This window comes from Equus quagga, chromosome 8, assembly GCF_021613505.1.
Source record: "Equus quagga isolate Etosha38 chromosome 8, UCLA_HA_Equagga_1.0, whole genome shotgun sequence".
Classification (NCBI taxonomy): domain Eukaryota; kingdom Metazoa; phylum Chordata; class Mammalia; order Perissodactyla; family Equidae; genus Equus; species Equus quagga.
In genome coordinates this window covers 73,065,365-73,082,153 of record NC_060274.1, presented here as the reverse complement: position 1 = coordinate 73,082,153, position 16,789 = coordinate 73,065,365, and the positions used below count along the sequence as shown (strand labels likewise).

General features: G+C 32.6%; 1 protein-coding gene across 1 annotated transcript in view; it reads left to right on the top strand.

Moving 5' to 3' along the window:
- MEOX2 (mesenchyme homeobox 2) overlaps nt 1-16,371 on the top strand; it is a 62,808-nt gene extending 46,437 nt beyond the window's left edge. Inside the window, exons 2-3 of the mRNA XM_046670696.1 lie at nt 405-577; nt 14,966-16,371. Coding sequence (XP_046526652.1) covers nt 405-577; nt 14,966-15,190 — 398 coding nt within the window. The 3' untranslated portion in view covers nt 15,191-16,371. The remainder of the gene's footprint in view (nt 1-404; nt 578-14,965) is intronic.
- The last annotated feature ends 418 nt before the right edge of the window (nt 16,372-16,789 follow it).

Genomic DNA, 16,789 nt, shown 5'->3' with positions numbered 1-16,789 from the left:
TATGTTTTAGGATCACTCTGTTTAATTATACTTAGACCTCAAGTATATATGTTAAACAATTTATTAGACCAAATTTTGTATTTAAAATTGTTTTCTAGAGAGGCTTTGGTTTCTTCTTATTATAGCATATTAACAGCAGTTTAATTTTTTGTTCATATTTTGAAAGAAGAAAACTAGAAACTTCCCTAATTAGCTGTAAGTCACTGGGGAGCAGATTGAAAAAGTAAGAAACGTATCTCACTCTGTTGGGGTGAGATCAGTCTTACTGTCTTTTGTCTCTATTTTCCTATGTCTAACACAGTACCTGAAAAAGTACTCTAAAAATGCTTCTCTTATGAATGATATGATTGAACACTGTTTGAATGAATGAACTAAATCTAATTCTCTCTTACCTTTTTTTTCAGACTCCCAGGAAGGAAATTACAAGTCAGAAGTAAATAGCAAACCCAGGAAGGAAAGGACAGCTTTTACCAAAGAGCAAATCAGAGAACTTGAAGCAGAATTTGCCCATCATAATTATCTCACCAGACTGAGGCGATATGAGATAGCAGTGAACTTGGATCTCACTGAAAGACAGGTAAAGTTGGACATTGTCAGGGTATAATATTTTTATTTGCTTTGGGTCAGCAATCTTTTCTCGCCATATTTGAAATATCTAGATCTGTGCTTGTTAAATACCATTTGGAAGACAGGTGTTCTATTCCATGATGAAGTTTTTGCTTAGCAAAATGACAAAATTAAAGATAAGATAGCGATGTTTTAAAGAAAATTATATTTATTCAGTTTCAGGAATCAGCCTTTATTCTGTGATTGTGGCCTTCCTATATTGTCTTTGGTTTTAAAATATTATTTCTTTTAGATAATAGTGACATATGGTGAGGAATTTTATTTGCTTATATTTTAAAATGTCCTTATTTGGCATAATAAAAAGTTGGTAATCCCAGGTTAGTTTCCTCTATTGCTTAGGATAGGGTTTGTTATGTTGCAGTAACACATTAACCCCCAAACCTCAATGACATAGCAAAAAAAGTTTATTATTTGCTCACTCTCCATATTAACTTTACAAATCCAACATTCCAAATAATCACTCATAGACCCAGTATGGCTTTCTGCCATCTTGACATGTGGTGTCCTTGGTAACCACAGGAGGTAAGAAAGAGTTGGAGGTTCATGCATTGACCTTTAAATGTTTTCACCTGGAAATGACCCGTGTGGCTTCCATTTACACTCTAATGTCCGGAAATAGTCAATGGTGCCACTTAAGGTCAAAGGGGCTGGTAAATGATGGGAGCAAGAGCACATAGATCATTGGTAAATATTTCTACTCCATTACCCCAAATATTTTTGAAATTGTATTGGTCTCAGAAATTCAAAATTCTAGTACCTACTCATTTAGAGAACACTTTGAAATCATTAGTGATCTGTGGACCCCAGCTAATAAGATCTAAATAATATTTTTAAATTAATTACTTTTTAGGTCCTTTGATTTTATCTGAATGGCAGGTAATTTGCTCCAATAGAGTTCCCAGTGCACTCTTTGTATGGATTCTGATTTGCCCTGGAAGAATCTAACCTACTGATGGTTAATAGTTGCTAATCTTTAGGAAAACATTCCTGAAAGGCAAATGCAAACATCTTTATGGACAGTGCAGTTATGATTGGCACTCTTAGGGCTAGAGTCTCATTTCCTCTTTCACTGTATGCATCTCCTCCAGGGATCCCACTGGAACCAAAGAACTAGCAACGGGGTGTGAACAAATGAATACTATCTTAGGAGAGCAAGTTATTTACTCAATTTCTTAAATCATCTGATTTCCTTCTGTTAATTTCTACATTTCAGCTTTTGGTAGGATATTTCTGGGTAGTGGAAATATATGTAGGAACACTTTTATGTGGCATTATTATTGGCAGTTTATATTTTATTAAATATTATGACTAGTACCTAAGTTATGGAGCACATTTTCCTTCCCTTGAACTTCACGCACAAAGTTTCCTCCATAAGTGTACAACATTTGGCATGCTGGAAAGCAGGATCCAATACCTATGTCATCAGACATCTGTTTTATTTTTATTTTTTTTAACTGGGAGCAGGGAAAAAAAAAGACGGGAGGAGAGGAATTACACATTACTGTCCTTATGTAGATATAGTGAATTCTAGGAAATGCAACCGTGTTTTATATGACACATCAAGGAGATAAGAAACTAGAGTTTGCTTCCAATCTCCAGAAATAATGGGATGCAGTACTGTGCTCTTAGTCAATAGAAACGTCAAGATTCTGTGCTTGCTATTCTGGGGATGGCCTGTGATTATCTGTCATTATCTGATCATAGAGCAGAAGTTTTACTTTTGGCTACAAATAATTTCTTTTTAGAAGCAATTCTGTAAGTTTGGTTTGGGAATTTTGAAGGTATTTTGGATATTTCGTTTTTCCTGACTTGCCATTCTTTGGAAAGAATTCTATGAAAGTATTGTATATATATATATATACACACACAATTTTAATCTTTGTTTTTAAAAAATATCCCTTTTCAATTTTGTATCAGTTAGCTTTTGCTGTATAACAAACCACTCAAAAATCTTAACGACATCAAACAATAAGCAACTTTGAATTTGCTCACAATTTTGTGGGTCAGAGATTTTGATAGGGCTCAACTGGACAGCTCTACTGCTGGCCTTTCCTGGATCTCTCATAGAGCTGTAGTCAGCTGGTGGCTGACTAAGAACTGTTTGCTCTTGGCAGCCTCAGCTGGGACAACTTGTCTCTGTTATGTGTGGTTTCCTCCTCTAAAAGGCTTGCTGGGATTCTTCAACTGGTGGTAGAAGCATTCCCAGAAGTATTTAGAGGAAAAACTCAAACATAGAAGGGCTTTCAAAGCCTCTGCTTACATCATATTTATTAATGTCCCATTGTTTAAAGCAAGTCATATGATCAAGATCAGTGTCAATGTAGGAGGGACCCACCTAAGGGAGTGGATACATGGAAGGAAGGCAAATTTTGTTGGAGGCCATTACTGAAACAAGCTAACTATAGACTTATAGGGGAAAAAAATAATGAAAAAAACTTGAGAGATAATTAGGTTTACAAAGAATTAAAAGTTTGGTATTGTGCAGAAGACTTTTTTTTATCCTATAAATCTCTATTTGCAATTTTGCTAGTTTATATGAAAAAGAGATGCATGCATATGGAATCTAAATCCTCAATCAAAACTAAGTCTTTAGAGGGCCACTATGTGTTAGTTGGAAAAAAATGAATTGATATGAGAAATATCTGGACAAAAATTTTAGATTTGCCATTTGGAATTGTGTATTCTTAGACAAGTAACAATCTCACCAAGGCACAAAATGGAAAGTAAAACTAACTTCTCTTTCTTCTACTCAGGTTTATATATCATAATAGATGTGAAAGAATTTTTAGCATAAACTATAAAACATAACTATTACCCAGGGGGAAAAATCTTTGCTATGCAGGGCATGGTGAATTAATTCTTTTGTAACACAAATATTTGTTAGGCTAGATGCTAGAAATAAAATATTGTTAAGATAAGCTAGACAAGTGTCTGCTAGAACTCATGAAAGAGGCAAAAGTTGAATAAGTATTAACGATTGTGATGAGTGTTGAATGTCACAAGAGAGGAATGACAGGATTATATGGGACAATGTTCCTGGTTATGCCAAATGTTCATCTTATTCTTAGACTTCTTTGCACATCCAGTATCTTAAATTAAGAATCTGAAGGCTTTATTCACGTTTTCTGGGTTGAATTTTGCAATGCTAAATTTACCAGAAAGATGTTGTATGCTGTCAGTCATCAATTGGCTACTGTTAAAGATCTGAAAACATGTTCCCCCAAGATGCCAGGGCTCTTGTCCCAGTGAGATAGTTTCAGTTTATTTACTCAAGGTTGGGCTTTTAAAGTTGTAAACATAGAGTTATAAACTGAACCCTTTTCATTCATCTTCTTTTAATTGGGAATATAGCTATTCATTACTTTGATTTTGCATTAATGCCATACATATTTATCTATGTAATCTATATCTTGACCATATAAATTATTAAATAACATTCTTTTATAGTATTGCCACATGTAAAATGTTATAATTACAGATATGCACTTTTTTCATTTCTATTCTGGAAGACTTACCTTTTCTGAACTTTAAAATAATGTGAGATTTAGTAAAGTAACCTAATTGTATTCACCAAAGAATATTATATCTGACTTCATATTGTACAGTTTTCCTTAACTTTAATAGAATTTTGAATCTCCTAGAATATTTTTTCTTGACTTTTTAATAGCCTTTCAAGACTCAAATACAGAGACAGAACTCACATGTATATAATGTAAAAGGAAAAAGCAAGAAATATTAAGTAATTTTAACCTATAGTAGAATTGTTTTATAGAAATAACTGACTCCTAAATGAAAACTTACTTTATAATCAGAAGTAGTCTTTAGATATACTTTTATCGAGAAATTTTATATTATTGTCTATAAAATATGCATATGTATAACTGATGTGTTATTTGTAGATACTTCTACCTTGCTTATATCACCAATCAATACATCTGCCACACATTTTATCATGGGCCACATACATGTGGTTATAAAGATTTGCAGTAATGATTAGGTTTCCTTTTAAAAAAAAGTAAGATATTTTCAATTCTTAAATATCACTCAGGACTCAAATTTTCAATTCCCTACCTGAAGAATAATTCTGAAGTCTCACAAAGAAGTCAGACTTTGCAGAACAGTTACCACTTCAGTAATCTTCCAGCCTCTAATTTACAGCTTCCAGTTTACAACATGTTCTCCCATACCCTTCTCAATCAACAGCTAATAATCTGCAGTCGGCAGGGCTACTTGGACTATTTTGAAGAGCCAGTCAGTCTAAAGACCCTCCTATCCCAAAGCATTTTTAAGTTTGACAAGCTTATTCTGGTTTTTTCTTCCATCCAGATACTCTTGGAGAAGGCTCTTGCCAAATTTTTAATATCTCACAGTGGGAAGAAGAGAGAAGGCAGCTGCATGAAACTATAAAAGGAGTGACAAAATGGACATTTTTATAGAGTTAAGGCTGCCAGATATAAAAAGAATGGTAGATCCTTCCATTTCACAAAATCATTTCACAGAGATAATCAGAAATGCAATGTTGCAGATTTGTAAGCTGAGACTGCCGGAATAAACAGACCGAATTCATGATACCTCTGCCAAGATAAATGGAAAATCCCACCTAGTTGGATCATATTGCTTTAGTGGAAATGAGAGGGATTATGTTTTGTTTGTTACTCATAAATCATTAAATGGCTCAATGCCAACTATTTTCAAAATAGGCATCCATTTTTTGGATGACTAAGAGGGAGAATTTTTCATGTGCCAAATAAACAGTGGTTTTGTCTTTTGCTCAACATTTTACACGGCCCCTCCACTTTGAAGATTTATTTCTACAAATTTAAATGAATACTTTTAGTTATTTAGCCAGTAAATTATGTCTCCATGACCAGACACTGTGTATTCAAGGTAATCCAAGACTACCTACGTAGCCAGTGATTTTGAATATTTCCTCATTTCTTTAGAGTAGTATTTAGCAGTCACCTAGAGTAACAGTAAGATGGTTTTTTTTTTTTGCTTAAATCATGATGTGCCTGCTATTTTGAAGGATTAAACATGATTTGACTCCAGCTGGAAAAATGGGTGTAGCAGAAGGTGGAAGAGTTGATGGCGGAATATAGGGCGGAATCTTAGTTTGAAACAAAAAGAGGTATTTTCTGGGTAATGCTGTTTTTTAAAAAGAAATGCATATCAACAATGTGTGGTGAGATCTAAAAGCCAGATTCAGAACTGCCTTAAGTTCCACAAAACAAGTTATGATATGAGAAAAATAGTTTAAGATCAATAATAAGGCAAGATCTATAAAGAGCAGGTCAATGATTCAACCGTTTCCTAAATCAATTTTCAGAAATATTACCTGTATAAAGTAGAAGACTGGGAAATAAGCAGTTGATCTCTAGTTATTTACAAATGTAAATATCCAAGTATGAAATGATATAGAAAAAACAACTTCAGGAAAAAAAGGCTCTACCCTTATTGAAATGGCCTAGAGAATATATAAAGAATTTATTTTTTAAAAATGCTGTCAGATAGATGAATAGATAGACAAATAGAAAGAGATAGAGATATACAAATATTTCTCTACCTAGTATACATATTACTACATATACATGTCTGTGTATATGTATGTATATATGTAAAAATATGCACATGTAAAATGAGCCTTTATTTTAGAAACTTTATTGAAATTTGCTCTACAGATTCTTGCTCTAAGCATTCATCAAACTGATATAATGAACAGGTAAAGATAATTCTTCCCATTAATCTCAGAATTTGCCACGTTTTATTTCCTAATTTTCTCGGTAATGAAATAAATATATTACTTTATATTTAGTCAACCATAACATTCTGAAATATACCATGCATCGAATCACAGGATCATTGTTTAAAGTGTAATGTTAAAGAAAGAATTTTCTGCTATGAAAGATTACTCCTTTTACACATTATCCTGGCATACATGTGATTTTTTTTGAGTGTAATTAAAAAAAGTTTCTAAAACTAAGGAGCTTCTGGAAATTTTGAGGAGCCAGTACAGGTTTCATGTTTGCATCTTCCATTTTAAAGAGATGTTCTATTATCTACATACGTATATGGAGCAGTATATATGTATGTTCCATGACAGCTTTAAAATAATAAACACAGGCCTAAGAGAACAATTTCTAGAGGATTTGGCTATAAAAGGCTTTCCACCAGTTGTTCTCCTTATTTCCATGACTTCTCATGAAAACTTTAGAGATGCATTCAGCTTAGAATAGATTTTTAACTTAAAATGTCCTCATCGCTTCTAATTTCTAAAATCACTTCTAGTTTCTTAAAAAAATTTTGAACTTTTCCCAGTTATTGAAATTATTGACTACTTTTTTGTGGTCAGTGTATATTTATATGACAATAGTAATTAGCATTGTAAATTCTTACAATAATCTTGGATCTAAGGAGATAGTCCCTAAATCTAATAAATGAAATGACCAGTGTAGTCAAGGCTCACTTATACTGTGATATTAAACTGAAAGTTGTCTAGAAATAATCAGAATATTAATTTAATTAAGTTGGATCATAGAAAGTTGCCAATATTCTACTGTACATATAAAAATAGTGAGCTCCTATGTTTCAACCAAATATTTATATTTGATAGGTTTCACTTAATTAGACACTGCTAGAAGAGGCTGTCAAAATGGTGTATACTGATCATGATATGTTGCTAATTATTGTTAAACATCATCCCAGAGATTAGGCAAGATGTTGAAAACAAAGGCCACCATTCCATTTGATTTAATAGTTTAAACAAGATAAGTAGCAATAGTGGTTCTGAATACACAAATTTCATGTATTCAGGAATTGCTAATCAGGAATTTTATAAAACAATAAAGTAGAAAAATGACTAATTCAGTTTTGATATTTCCACTCAGATTTGCTGAAGTCATTTATTCATGATACACTTAGGTAAACATTATTTCACTTAAAATAACTGAAAGGTGTATATCTATTTTTAATGTTAAGTGTGGTCAATTTTCACTGTAAATTAATATTAATGAAATAGTCCATTTGAGTTGAATTCATCAGGTATGATAGAAAGAGGTATCATTGTTAGCATTTGCTATGACTGTGACATTTCTAAAAGGCCAAGTTAAAAAGAATTAATCCTCTGAGAATTTAGCTCATCCTGTGAATGGTTACTTTGGGCACATTTTTGGAAAGCAGAATGTGATACATACAATTGACTTATAATAGTATCCATAACATTGCAACTTATTATGGAGAATTCCATTCATTGCCTCAAAAAAGAGTTATTTCTTGTTCAACATGTTTTTGCCCATGGCCGCCAATAGCTGATGTTTCTTCAGTTTGTTCAAAAACATGTGAAATAATAAATGTTTTATGACTACATTAGTGAGCCTGATTCTCAAGCATTCTAAATAGAAAAAATGAAGATTCAAAACTGAAAATTACCGAGGCAGAGAAATGTGCTAAAATGGAAGATAAAGGTGAGAGGCAGTCCTCTAAACAGGAATTCAGTCTTTAGTCATGAAATAGGTCCTAACTCCCTTTATCCTCCAACCCACGCACACACAGACACCCATCTCCCAACCCTATGTTGCATAGCTATAGAAACAGTAGAGTCAACTGGTAGCTCCCATGAGCTTCTTGGAAATAGGTGAGGGATTCCTTCTCTTAATCAGATATAAATCTATTTATTTAGGCAAGAAGAGTAAAGAAGCTTTCTTTTCGCCATTTTTTTATCCTTACCTTATAGAGCATTCTTAGTTCTAATTCTTTGATTTAACTGTTGACTTTGCCACTGAATTACTTGGGTAAGTTTTTTAGGGCCTGTTTACACTGAGTTTACTAGATCAGTTGCCATGACTAAATTTAATCAAAGGAGGTGTGATTAAATATGAAAATTGTATTTATAAGATTACTCTTTGCATGTTTTCATATTAAAGATGTGAATAAATATTTGTTAGACAGTGTCTACAGTATTTCAAGTGCCAAGATGTAAATAGAAACAGCTGGAATATTAAATCTAAAAATTCTAGATATTTAGAGACATCTAGATTTGTCACTGAAATATTCAGTTTTCATCCAGATGTTTGGTGTTAGATTGTTTTCTTTAAAAGATGGACATTTATGTATTATGCAAATATGAGTTATGACATTATGTAGATTCAACTTTCTGTCAACCTGTTTACCTCCGGCCATCTTAGGAAATTGTGTGACAGTACAGATACATATTTCATGTGAACCTTAATGGACAAATATTATGGACTTGTACATAGAAGGCTGTAACACGAGTGACTAAAGAAATTAAAGAGATAAAATGAATGTTTAGCAATTGGCAATAATGATTCTAATTTACAATATTTTTATTAAAGACAAAAATGTGATTTCTAGATTCTGAATTACAAACTTATTCAAACAAATCACAGCAAAATTCTCTTGACTGCTTTCTTCAGTAAGAAGAGTGAATAAATGTGGATAAAAGCTTTTCCTATTTATTTAAAGAGTAGTTTGATCATCTAGGTGAAGCAAATGCTGAATACTTTGTCAACTAAGGGATTAAAACTGAGATTTCATTATAAGCAGATGTTCTAAAAGGAAGATCTGTAACTGAGCACTTTAAATATTCACTACTAATCCAGCAGGCTACTACATACTTTTGTTATTTTCTATTATGAAGATTTTGTTGAAAAATATTATCTGCATGTGTAGATATTAGAAGCCTATAAGGTTTGGTTCATATTGCCTTAATTTCATGAATAATACCATTTTTTCATTACTCAAATTCTCGGGATAAAGGATTTATTTTTATCTAAGTTGTTAATTGTAATATGTAACAACACATACTTTATGTAGAATCCTGCCTTAGATCCAAGGTTGAGAAAAGGAAATATATATTTAAAAACCCCTCATCTATCCAGTACTTCCCAGACAAACTGCAGAAAATAAAATTGAATTTAAGCCCAAACAAAGCAAAGTTCACAAAATCTATATATCATGCTCCAGGATGGGCAGATTTGCTTTCATTGTATGCAAAATATTTGATGATCCAATTTCCTAGAATCTAGGGTACTATCCTAGGTTACTAGGACAAAAGATTTAGAAGGCACACAGGATGCCAAGAATAGCAAGAGCATGAGATTTCCAGAGGAAAAAAATTATTTGTTATAATAATTGTATGGCAACATAGTATTGTAAAACATTAAGCATAGGGGTAGAGTTCTCTGCCATCTCACGGACCTTTGACGGGAATCTCTTAATTGGGGATTAGCAATGAACCAACTAGAATAGAAAACAGTTTAAGGATATTCTGTAAAATATGAAGCTAATCCTTATGCATCTTGGTATATGCCAAAGGTTTCATATACAGCCAGTAAACTGTTATTTATATATCTCTCTTTTCTTGATTGTGAATGCCTTGAAGGCAGAGGCTATGTCTTACTTATTTGTACATTCTTCACACTAACCTCTCCCATCTTTGATCTAACACAGTACCTGTCACTAGACCTTCAGTAATATTAAGTATATTAATGAATAAATAAATAGAGATTCTAAGGAAATTTCACAAGGAAAGGTGAGATTAAGTTTACTCTACTTAGTTTATAAATACAAATTATTATAGGAAACTCCCTTGTAAATTTTAAGCAAAATAATTGACATATTCATTTTTAAAAAAGTAGTGTCAGCCATTTGAATGACTGTGCTTTAGCTATCTTAAAAACAAAACAAAAGCTATTTTTTTCAATCCAACTAATGAAGCTAGATTATAAAGTTTCTTTTTTTTTCTAAAGATTGGCACCTGAGCTAACATCTGTTGCCAATCTTCTCTCTTTTCTTTTTTTCTTCTTCTCCTCAAAGCCCCTCAGTACATAGTTGTATACTGTAGTTGTAGGTCCCTCTGGCTCTGCTATGTGGGACGCCGCCTCAGCATGACCTGAGGAGCGGTGCAGTGTCAGCACACAGGATCCAAACTGGTGAAACCCTGGACCACCGAAGCAGAGGGCAAGAACTTAACCACTCTGCCATGAGGCAAGCCCCTAAAGTTTCTTTGTTTATAAAACTGTGGTGTTATTATTCTAATGGCAATATTGACTTATAATCTGGGATTACGTTTTTAGATTTATTTTTCATACTGTGATACCAATAGAAAAATATGTTTCTCCCAAAAATATTCCTCTCATTTCATTTCATCCCAATATATATATGAAAATAAATCTGGACTCACTGACTTTTGAAGTTCTTCCCTCTTCCTTCCATTTTTATAAGATAAACACATCATGTATTTATTACTGTTTTTTGTTCCATTACTAATTTAATGGCATTCCAGTGTTAAATACATAATCTAACCTTTAAAAACATAGTATATACAGGTATTAGAATTACTGTGAACTCATCAAATGCTATCATTATAAATATATACGCATATAGGTATATATCTTTATGTATGTATATACAGCTACTATTGAAAACTATGAAGTCTTTTATCAGTCTGTTTAAAAAAAATTGAAATGGCAAAATTTCACACGGTAACATAGAAAACAACATAAAATAGCCCATACTATTTCTAAAATCAATACCATATTTTTACATTTTTCTCATTTAGAATTGCACATATCAGATTTTACACTGGTATTATAGAACTGCCCTACCTCTTCTCCTAGAAAAGGAAATAAATGTAGATTTTAGGAAATCTATTCCTCCCATTTTCTGCCAAGGTTATTTTGACTTGATGTTTCAGCTCTTGGTGACAATGATGATGATGTGTTTCTTCCATCTGGAATTGTCCATGGAGAAAATGTCCCTATGGAGAATCTTGAAAGGCTCATTATTCCAATATTACAAATATGAAAATTGAGGCAAAGAGAAGTATAATTTTCTCAAATTCACACAGAAACTCAGAAGTGAAGCCAGGAGTAGAACCCAACTCATGTGGAAAAGATCTAATGCAACATGCAATGTCAAGCTTGCAGAGGTAATTAAACTGAGTGGCATAATTATCTAAATTATAGTATAGGAAAATAGCGTCATATTTACAAACCTAATTATATCGAGTAGGAGAATGACCTAAATGATAGTCATCATATGGATAGAGTTCACATACTTTATATGCTTTACTTTTTTATCCTGAATCCTTAAAAAGTAGGAGTTTGAAATATAACAGGGACAAAAAATAAGAAGTACAATCTGGAGCCAAACCAATCCCTGGGTTTAAATCCTGGCACCACATTTTCCCGTCTGTGTATCTTGGGCAAGTCACTTAAATTTGAGTCTCAACTTCCTCATCTATGAAATAGGAATAATGTTAAAAAGATCTAGAAAATTTTATGAGGATTAGAAATAATGCATAAATACCACCTACAGTATAGCTCCCTATTCCTAAGGAGGTATGTAATAAAAGGTAAATACTGATCATTTGGTTATTAAGTAATAATAATAAGTGAGCCTCATCAGCAGGTTTTTAATGTCTTTTTCCAAATTTTCTTAACTTTTTAAAGTTATTTTATTGGGGTCATACTGGCTTACAGCATTATGTAAATTGCACGTGCACATCACTATATTTCAGTTTCTTTATAGACTGCATCGTGTTCACCACCAACAGTCTAGTTTTGTTCATCACCATACACATGTGCCCCTTTACCCCGTTCACCTTCCCCACTGGTAACCACTAATCTGTTCTCCTTACCTATGTGTTCGTTTGTTTAGGATCCACATATGGGTGAAATCATACAGTATTTGTCTTTCTCTGTCTGACTTATTTCGCTCAGCATAATAGCCTCAAGGTCCATCCATGTTGTCACAAATGGCACATACCTTTTCTTAGTTTTTCAATTGTGAAATGAAATAATATATGTATGGTCAATGTATGATACAAGATTTCAATTATGGCCTAAGTGACCAATGAATGAAAATCCAGAATTGAGAACTGTCTTAGTTTAAATATTTTTTCGGTGCAGACGTCTGAAGAAACTGTACTAATTTTGATGGAGTATTGTGATCTGAAGACCACTAAAATAATTACATCTTTGGAAATTTAATACATTTCTCTTGGCTTTCTCTTTAGCACTGTGCATTTACAGAAGTTGAGCTTTTTTCTAAAATTAGATGGAGAATATTCAAAATAGTCCTGGAGTAGAATACAATGGAACTATCTCTACCAGATATAAAGATTTATGAAATTTTAATAATTAAGACTGGGTTTTTTTTACAAGGATAGAAAAATTGAGTGCATCAATAAAGCTAGGTATATATGGAAACTTGACGTGTGATAGAGTTGAAATAGTGATCACTGGAAAAAGGGCGGACTATTTAATAAATTATCTGAGGACAACTTGTTGTCTATATGAAATCAAGTAAGTTTAGATCTTTTCTTTGCACTATATGCTAAAATCAAAACTTCATGGATTACACACTTCAACTTGAAATGCAAATCTTAAAACTTTTAGAAGACATAGAAGAATATCTTAATGGCCTCAGAAGAAAGAAGGTTCTTAATGAAGACATGAAAGTGATAGTCATAACAGAAACAATTGAAAAATTAAATATATTAGATTTTATAGTTTCTGATCATCAAAAGACACTCTAGGGAAAGAAAATAGACACACTATAAATTGAGAGAATATAGTAGCTGCCATATAACCACGAAGCATTAAATTAGCATTCAGAACATATTTTAAAAGTCTATAAAAAATAAAATTTAATTAAAAAGAATTTAATGTGAACCAAATTTGTAGAGGCATTTCACAAAAGAAGAAATAAAAATGGGCTGTAAACATTTTAAAGATGCTTTACTTCATCAGTAATCAGGAAATGCAAAATAAAAACATGGTGAGATAACATTTCCGGTCATTGTATTCGAAAAAAATTGACTGATAACTCCAAATGCTGATAAAGATGTGGATTGATAAGAACTCTTACTGGACTGTGAGGGGTTAAATTGATGCAGCTTTGGAAAATAATTTTTCTGTATTATCATGTTAAGTTGAACATTCATGTACCTATGTGACCCATTCATGTGACTTTTAGATATATACACAGAGAAGTTCTATCAGATGTTTATCAGAGCACAAATAAAAGAGTGTTTATAACAGCATCATTTATAAAAGAAAAAATAAGAAAGTGATTCAAGTGTCCATGGACAGGAGAATGGATAAACTGTGGTATATTCACACAACAGAACACTATACAATCATAAAAAATGAATGATTGTAGTCCCTCAAGTCAATATGGCAAGAAGCCTGTAAATAAGAACATTCCCTTTTAATAAGTCAAATTTTGACAAGCAAAATTAAACAGTACTTTTTGGGATCACATGTTATGAAAAAAGTTGTTGTTTCTGTTTGTTTGTTTGTTTTACATAGAGGCTTGGGGATGATAAACATAAAATTCAGGCTTCTGGTAACTTTGAGGAGGGTAAACAGAGAATTGCAATGTAAAAGGAACACTTAGCTTAACAAGAACATACAATGATGAGAAATAGAAATGCAATGTGAAAGGAAAAGAAAGTTCCTCCTAAACAAGAAGATGAAATGATGCCAATATTGTTCTGGTTCTGATAATGGATGGTCATTTAGTGTGTGTTTATGTAAATTTTTTTTTTATCATATATATGCTTTAAATGTATTTGGCAAATTCAGTTAAGATTTTAGAAGGAAAACATCTCTACAGAGCTGATGTGAATTATATAATGTATAATTTCAGTATTAGCATTTAACAACTGTTAGTGAAAATTTTTGATCTTGACCATATTTTTAGGAAATTATTGGAATTGTGTCTTTGCAAAGTAAAATAAAAGTACTAAAGGAAGAAAAAAAATAAAACGTTCCAAAGAAGACGGACTCACTCTGAGGTGTGATGGTTGAATAAAGCTTGGTGAATGCAGTGGTGGACTTCAGTGGCACAGAATCATCTTTCAGATACAGCTTCCTGAGCAGCTCCCTGAGTGTGCTTTAAATTGGTTCAAGAACTGACAGTTAGATTTCAAGTCAAAGAACTTGGGGGGAGAAAATGTTCGACCAAGACAATTACTAAAATGTTAGCTCTAATTTGTAGAAACGCTTTATGAAGCCAAACACCTTTGAGAAACCCGAAATGATAGAGTTCTTTCACGTCTATATTTTTGTATTGTATGTCGTACAATAAGAAATATAATACTTTGGATGCACCTTCTGAAAGTTTAAAAATTATTATCATGACTATGGGACCTGATTAAATTTAATGTTGATTATTTTCTTATTCACTCCTTCGTAGTGTCCTTGCATAAGCCTTTGATAAGCTATTTTTTCATTGACAAAAAAAGGGGGGAAAATGTCCATTTAATTTTCTTTCTTTTGTTTGTTTGTTTGTTTGTTCCTTTTCTTTGTTAAAGGTGAAAGTTTGGTTCCAGAACAGGCGAATGAAGTGGAAGAGAGTCAAAGGGGGGCAGCAAGGAGCAGCAGCTCGAGAAAAGGAACTGGTGAATGTGAAAAAAGGAACACTTCTCCCTTCCGAGCTTTCGGGAATCGGTGCAGCCACACTCCAGCCAACAGGGGACTCTCTAGCAAATGAAGACAGCCATGACAGTGACCACAGCTCAGAGCATGCGCACTTATGATATTCAGAGAGGATCAGCTCCATTCTCAGGAAAGAAATGTGGTGATGGCAAGCCTTACTCAAACATCGTTTACACAGAGGGATGACTATGACAGTGATTTTTAATATTATTAATTTCAGGCCTCTCGAGTCTGTTTTTCATGATTTATAGAGGGTTTACACTAAGTGCCACTTATTAAAGATAATTCCACAGTGAAGATGGAGAAGGTGAACTTGCTTTGAATATTCCAGCTGTGTTGGTCATGTCTATGCCAGTGAGCAGGTATGTGTTTGCTTTTGCTTGCACTGAAAATTAGATTGCTATCAAGAGCAAACTGTGAGACATTCTTATTCAAGATGCCTCCAAAATGAAGATGCAGAAGATGAACTTGTTTTGAACATTCCAGATGTACGAGGTCATGTGTATAACAGTGGGCAGGTATTTGCTTTTGCTTGCACTGACAATTAAATTGCTATCGAGAATAAACCATGAAACATTTTATCCTGAACAGCCACAGTGCCTGAAATCACTCATAAGTGGATAAAAAAAATGTATTTTAACTCTGTATATATTATCCTTAAGTCATTTTCCTGTCTTCACTAAGTTTAGCAATGCATTCATATTAGCTGATGAAAATAGGCACTCACGATGACAACCAGAACCAGCTTCTTGTCTTTTTATACGTTTTGTCATCCCAGAAACAATCAGCACATGCTTATTTGTGTTCAAGTAGAGAAAAATACATTAGAGTCTGATAGGACATATTCTTGTACCACAGACAAAACAAATCTTATGTTGCATTTTCTATCAACTGCTGCTAATACATTATTATAAAACTTAACTAGCTCCTCAATTCTTCCTATCTTATAGCTTGAAAGAAATTTAGGATCATAGGCAAATCAGTTACCTTGCAGAAAGAGCTTTGTATGACAGACATTGTCTGATTTTTTTCTATAAAATGTTAGCTGTTATGAATATGATTTAATTAACAAGAGAAAGATTTCCCCCAATGGGCAATGGTGTTAAACAAGTTGCAAAGCCAAATTGATTCCTCAAGTTGGTAGAAGATAAAATTCTAAATGTCTTCAAATTAAATTCAATGAAAACACATTATTTTTTATATATGATGTATTCATGCAGAACAACAATCTTTGTATTTTGTAAAAAAAAAAAGTGTTTAATAAATGTTCCTTTGTAAATAATTTTGGTCTCCCTATTGTGATTTCCTAAATTTTACAGGATTTAATATAAACAGTTACGAAAGTCCCAAATTCATCTGCACTTGTATAAATCCAGATGATAATTAATGAATCATCTTCTTTTTTTTAATTTCTGAAAATTTTTATTATGAAAAAAATCAATCCTTGGGTAATCAAAGAGTAATGAGATAGGTATATATTAAGCCATTTTTCTGATTTGAAGAATATGCCAAATGGATTTCTTTGTGTGTTTTATGAAGTCAAAGATAAAAGTAGGAGAAAAAGTAATATTATTCACCACAATGAGATAAAACAGTCATACACTTTTAAACTTATGTGTAATAGATATGTATTAATTCAATAATTGTTTCTAAGTCAAAATATCCAGAGTTTTTGGTGTGAAAATAAAGAAGCTAATCAG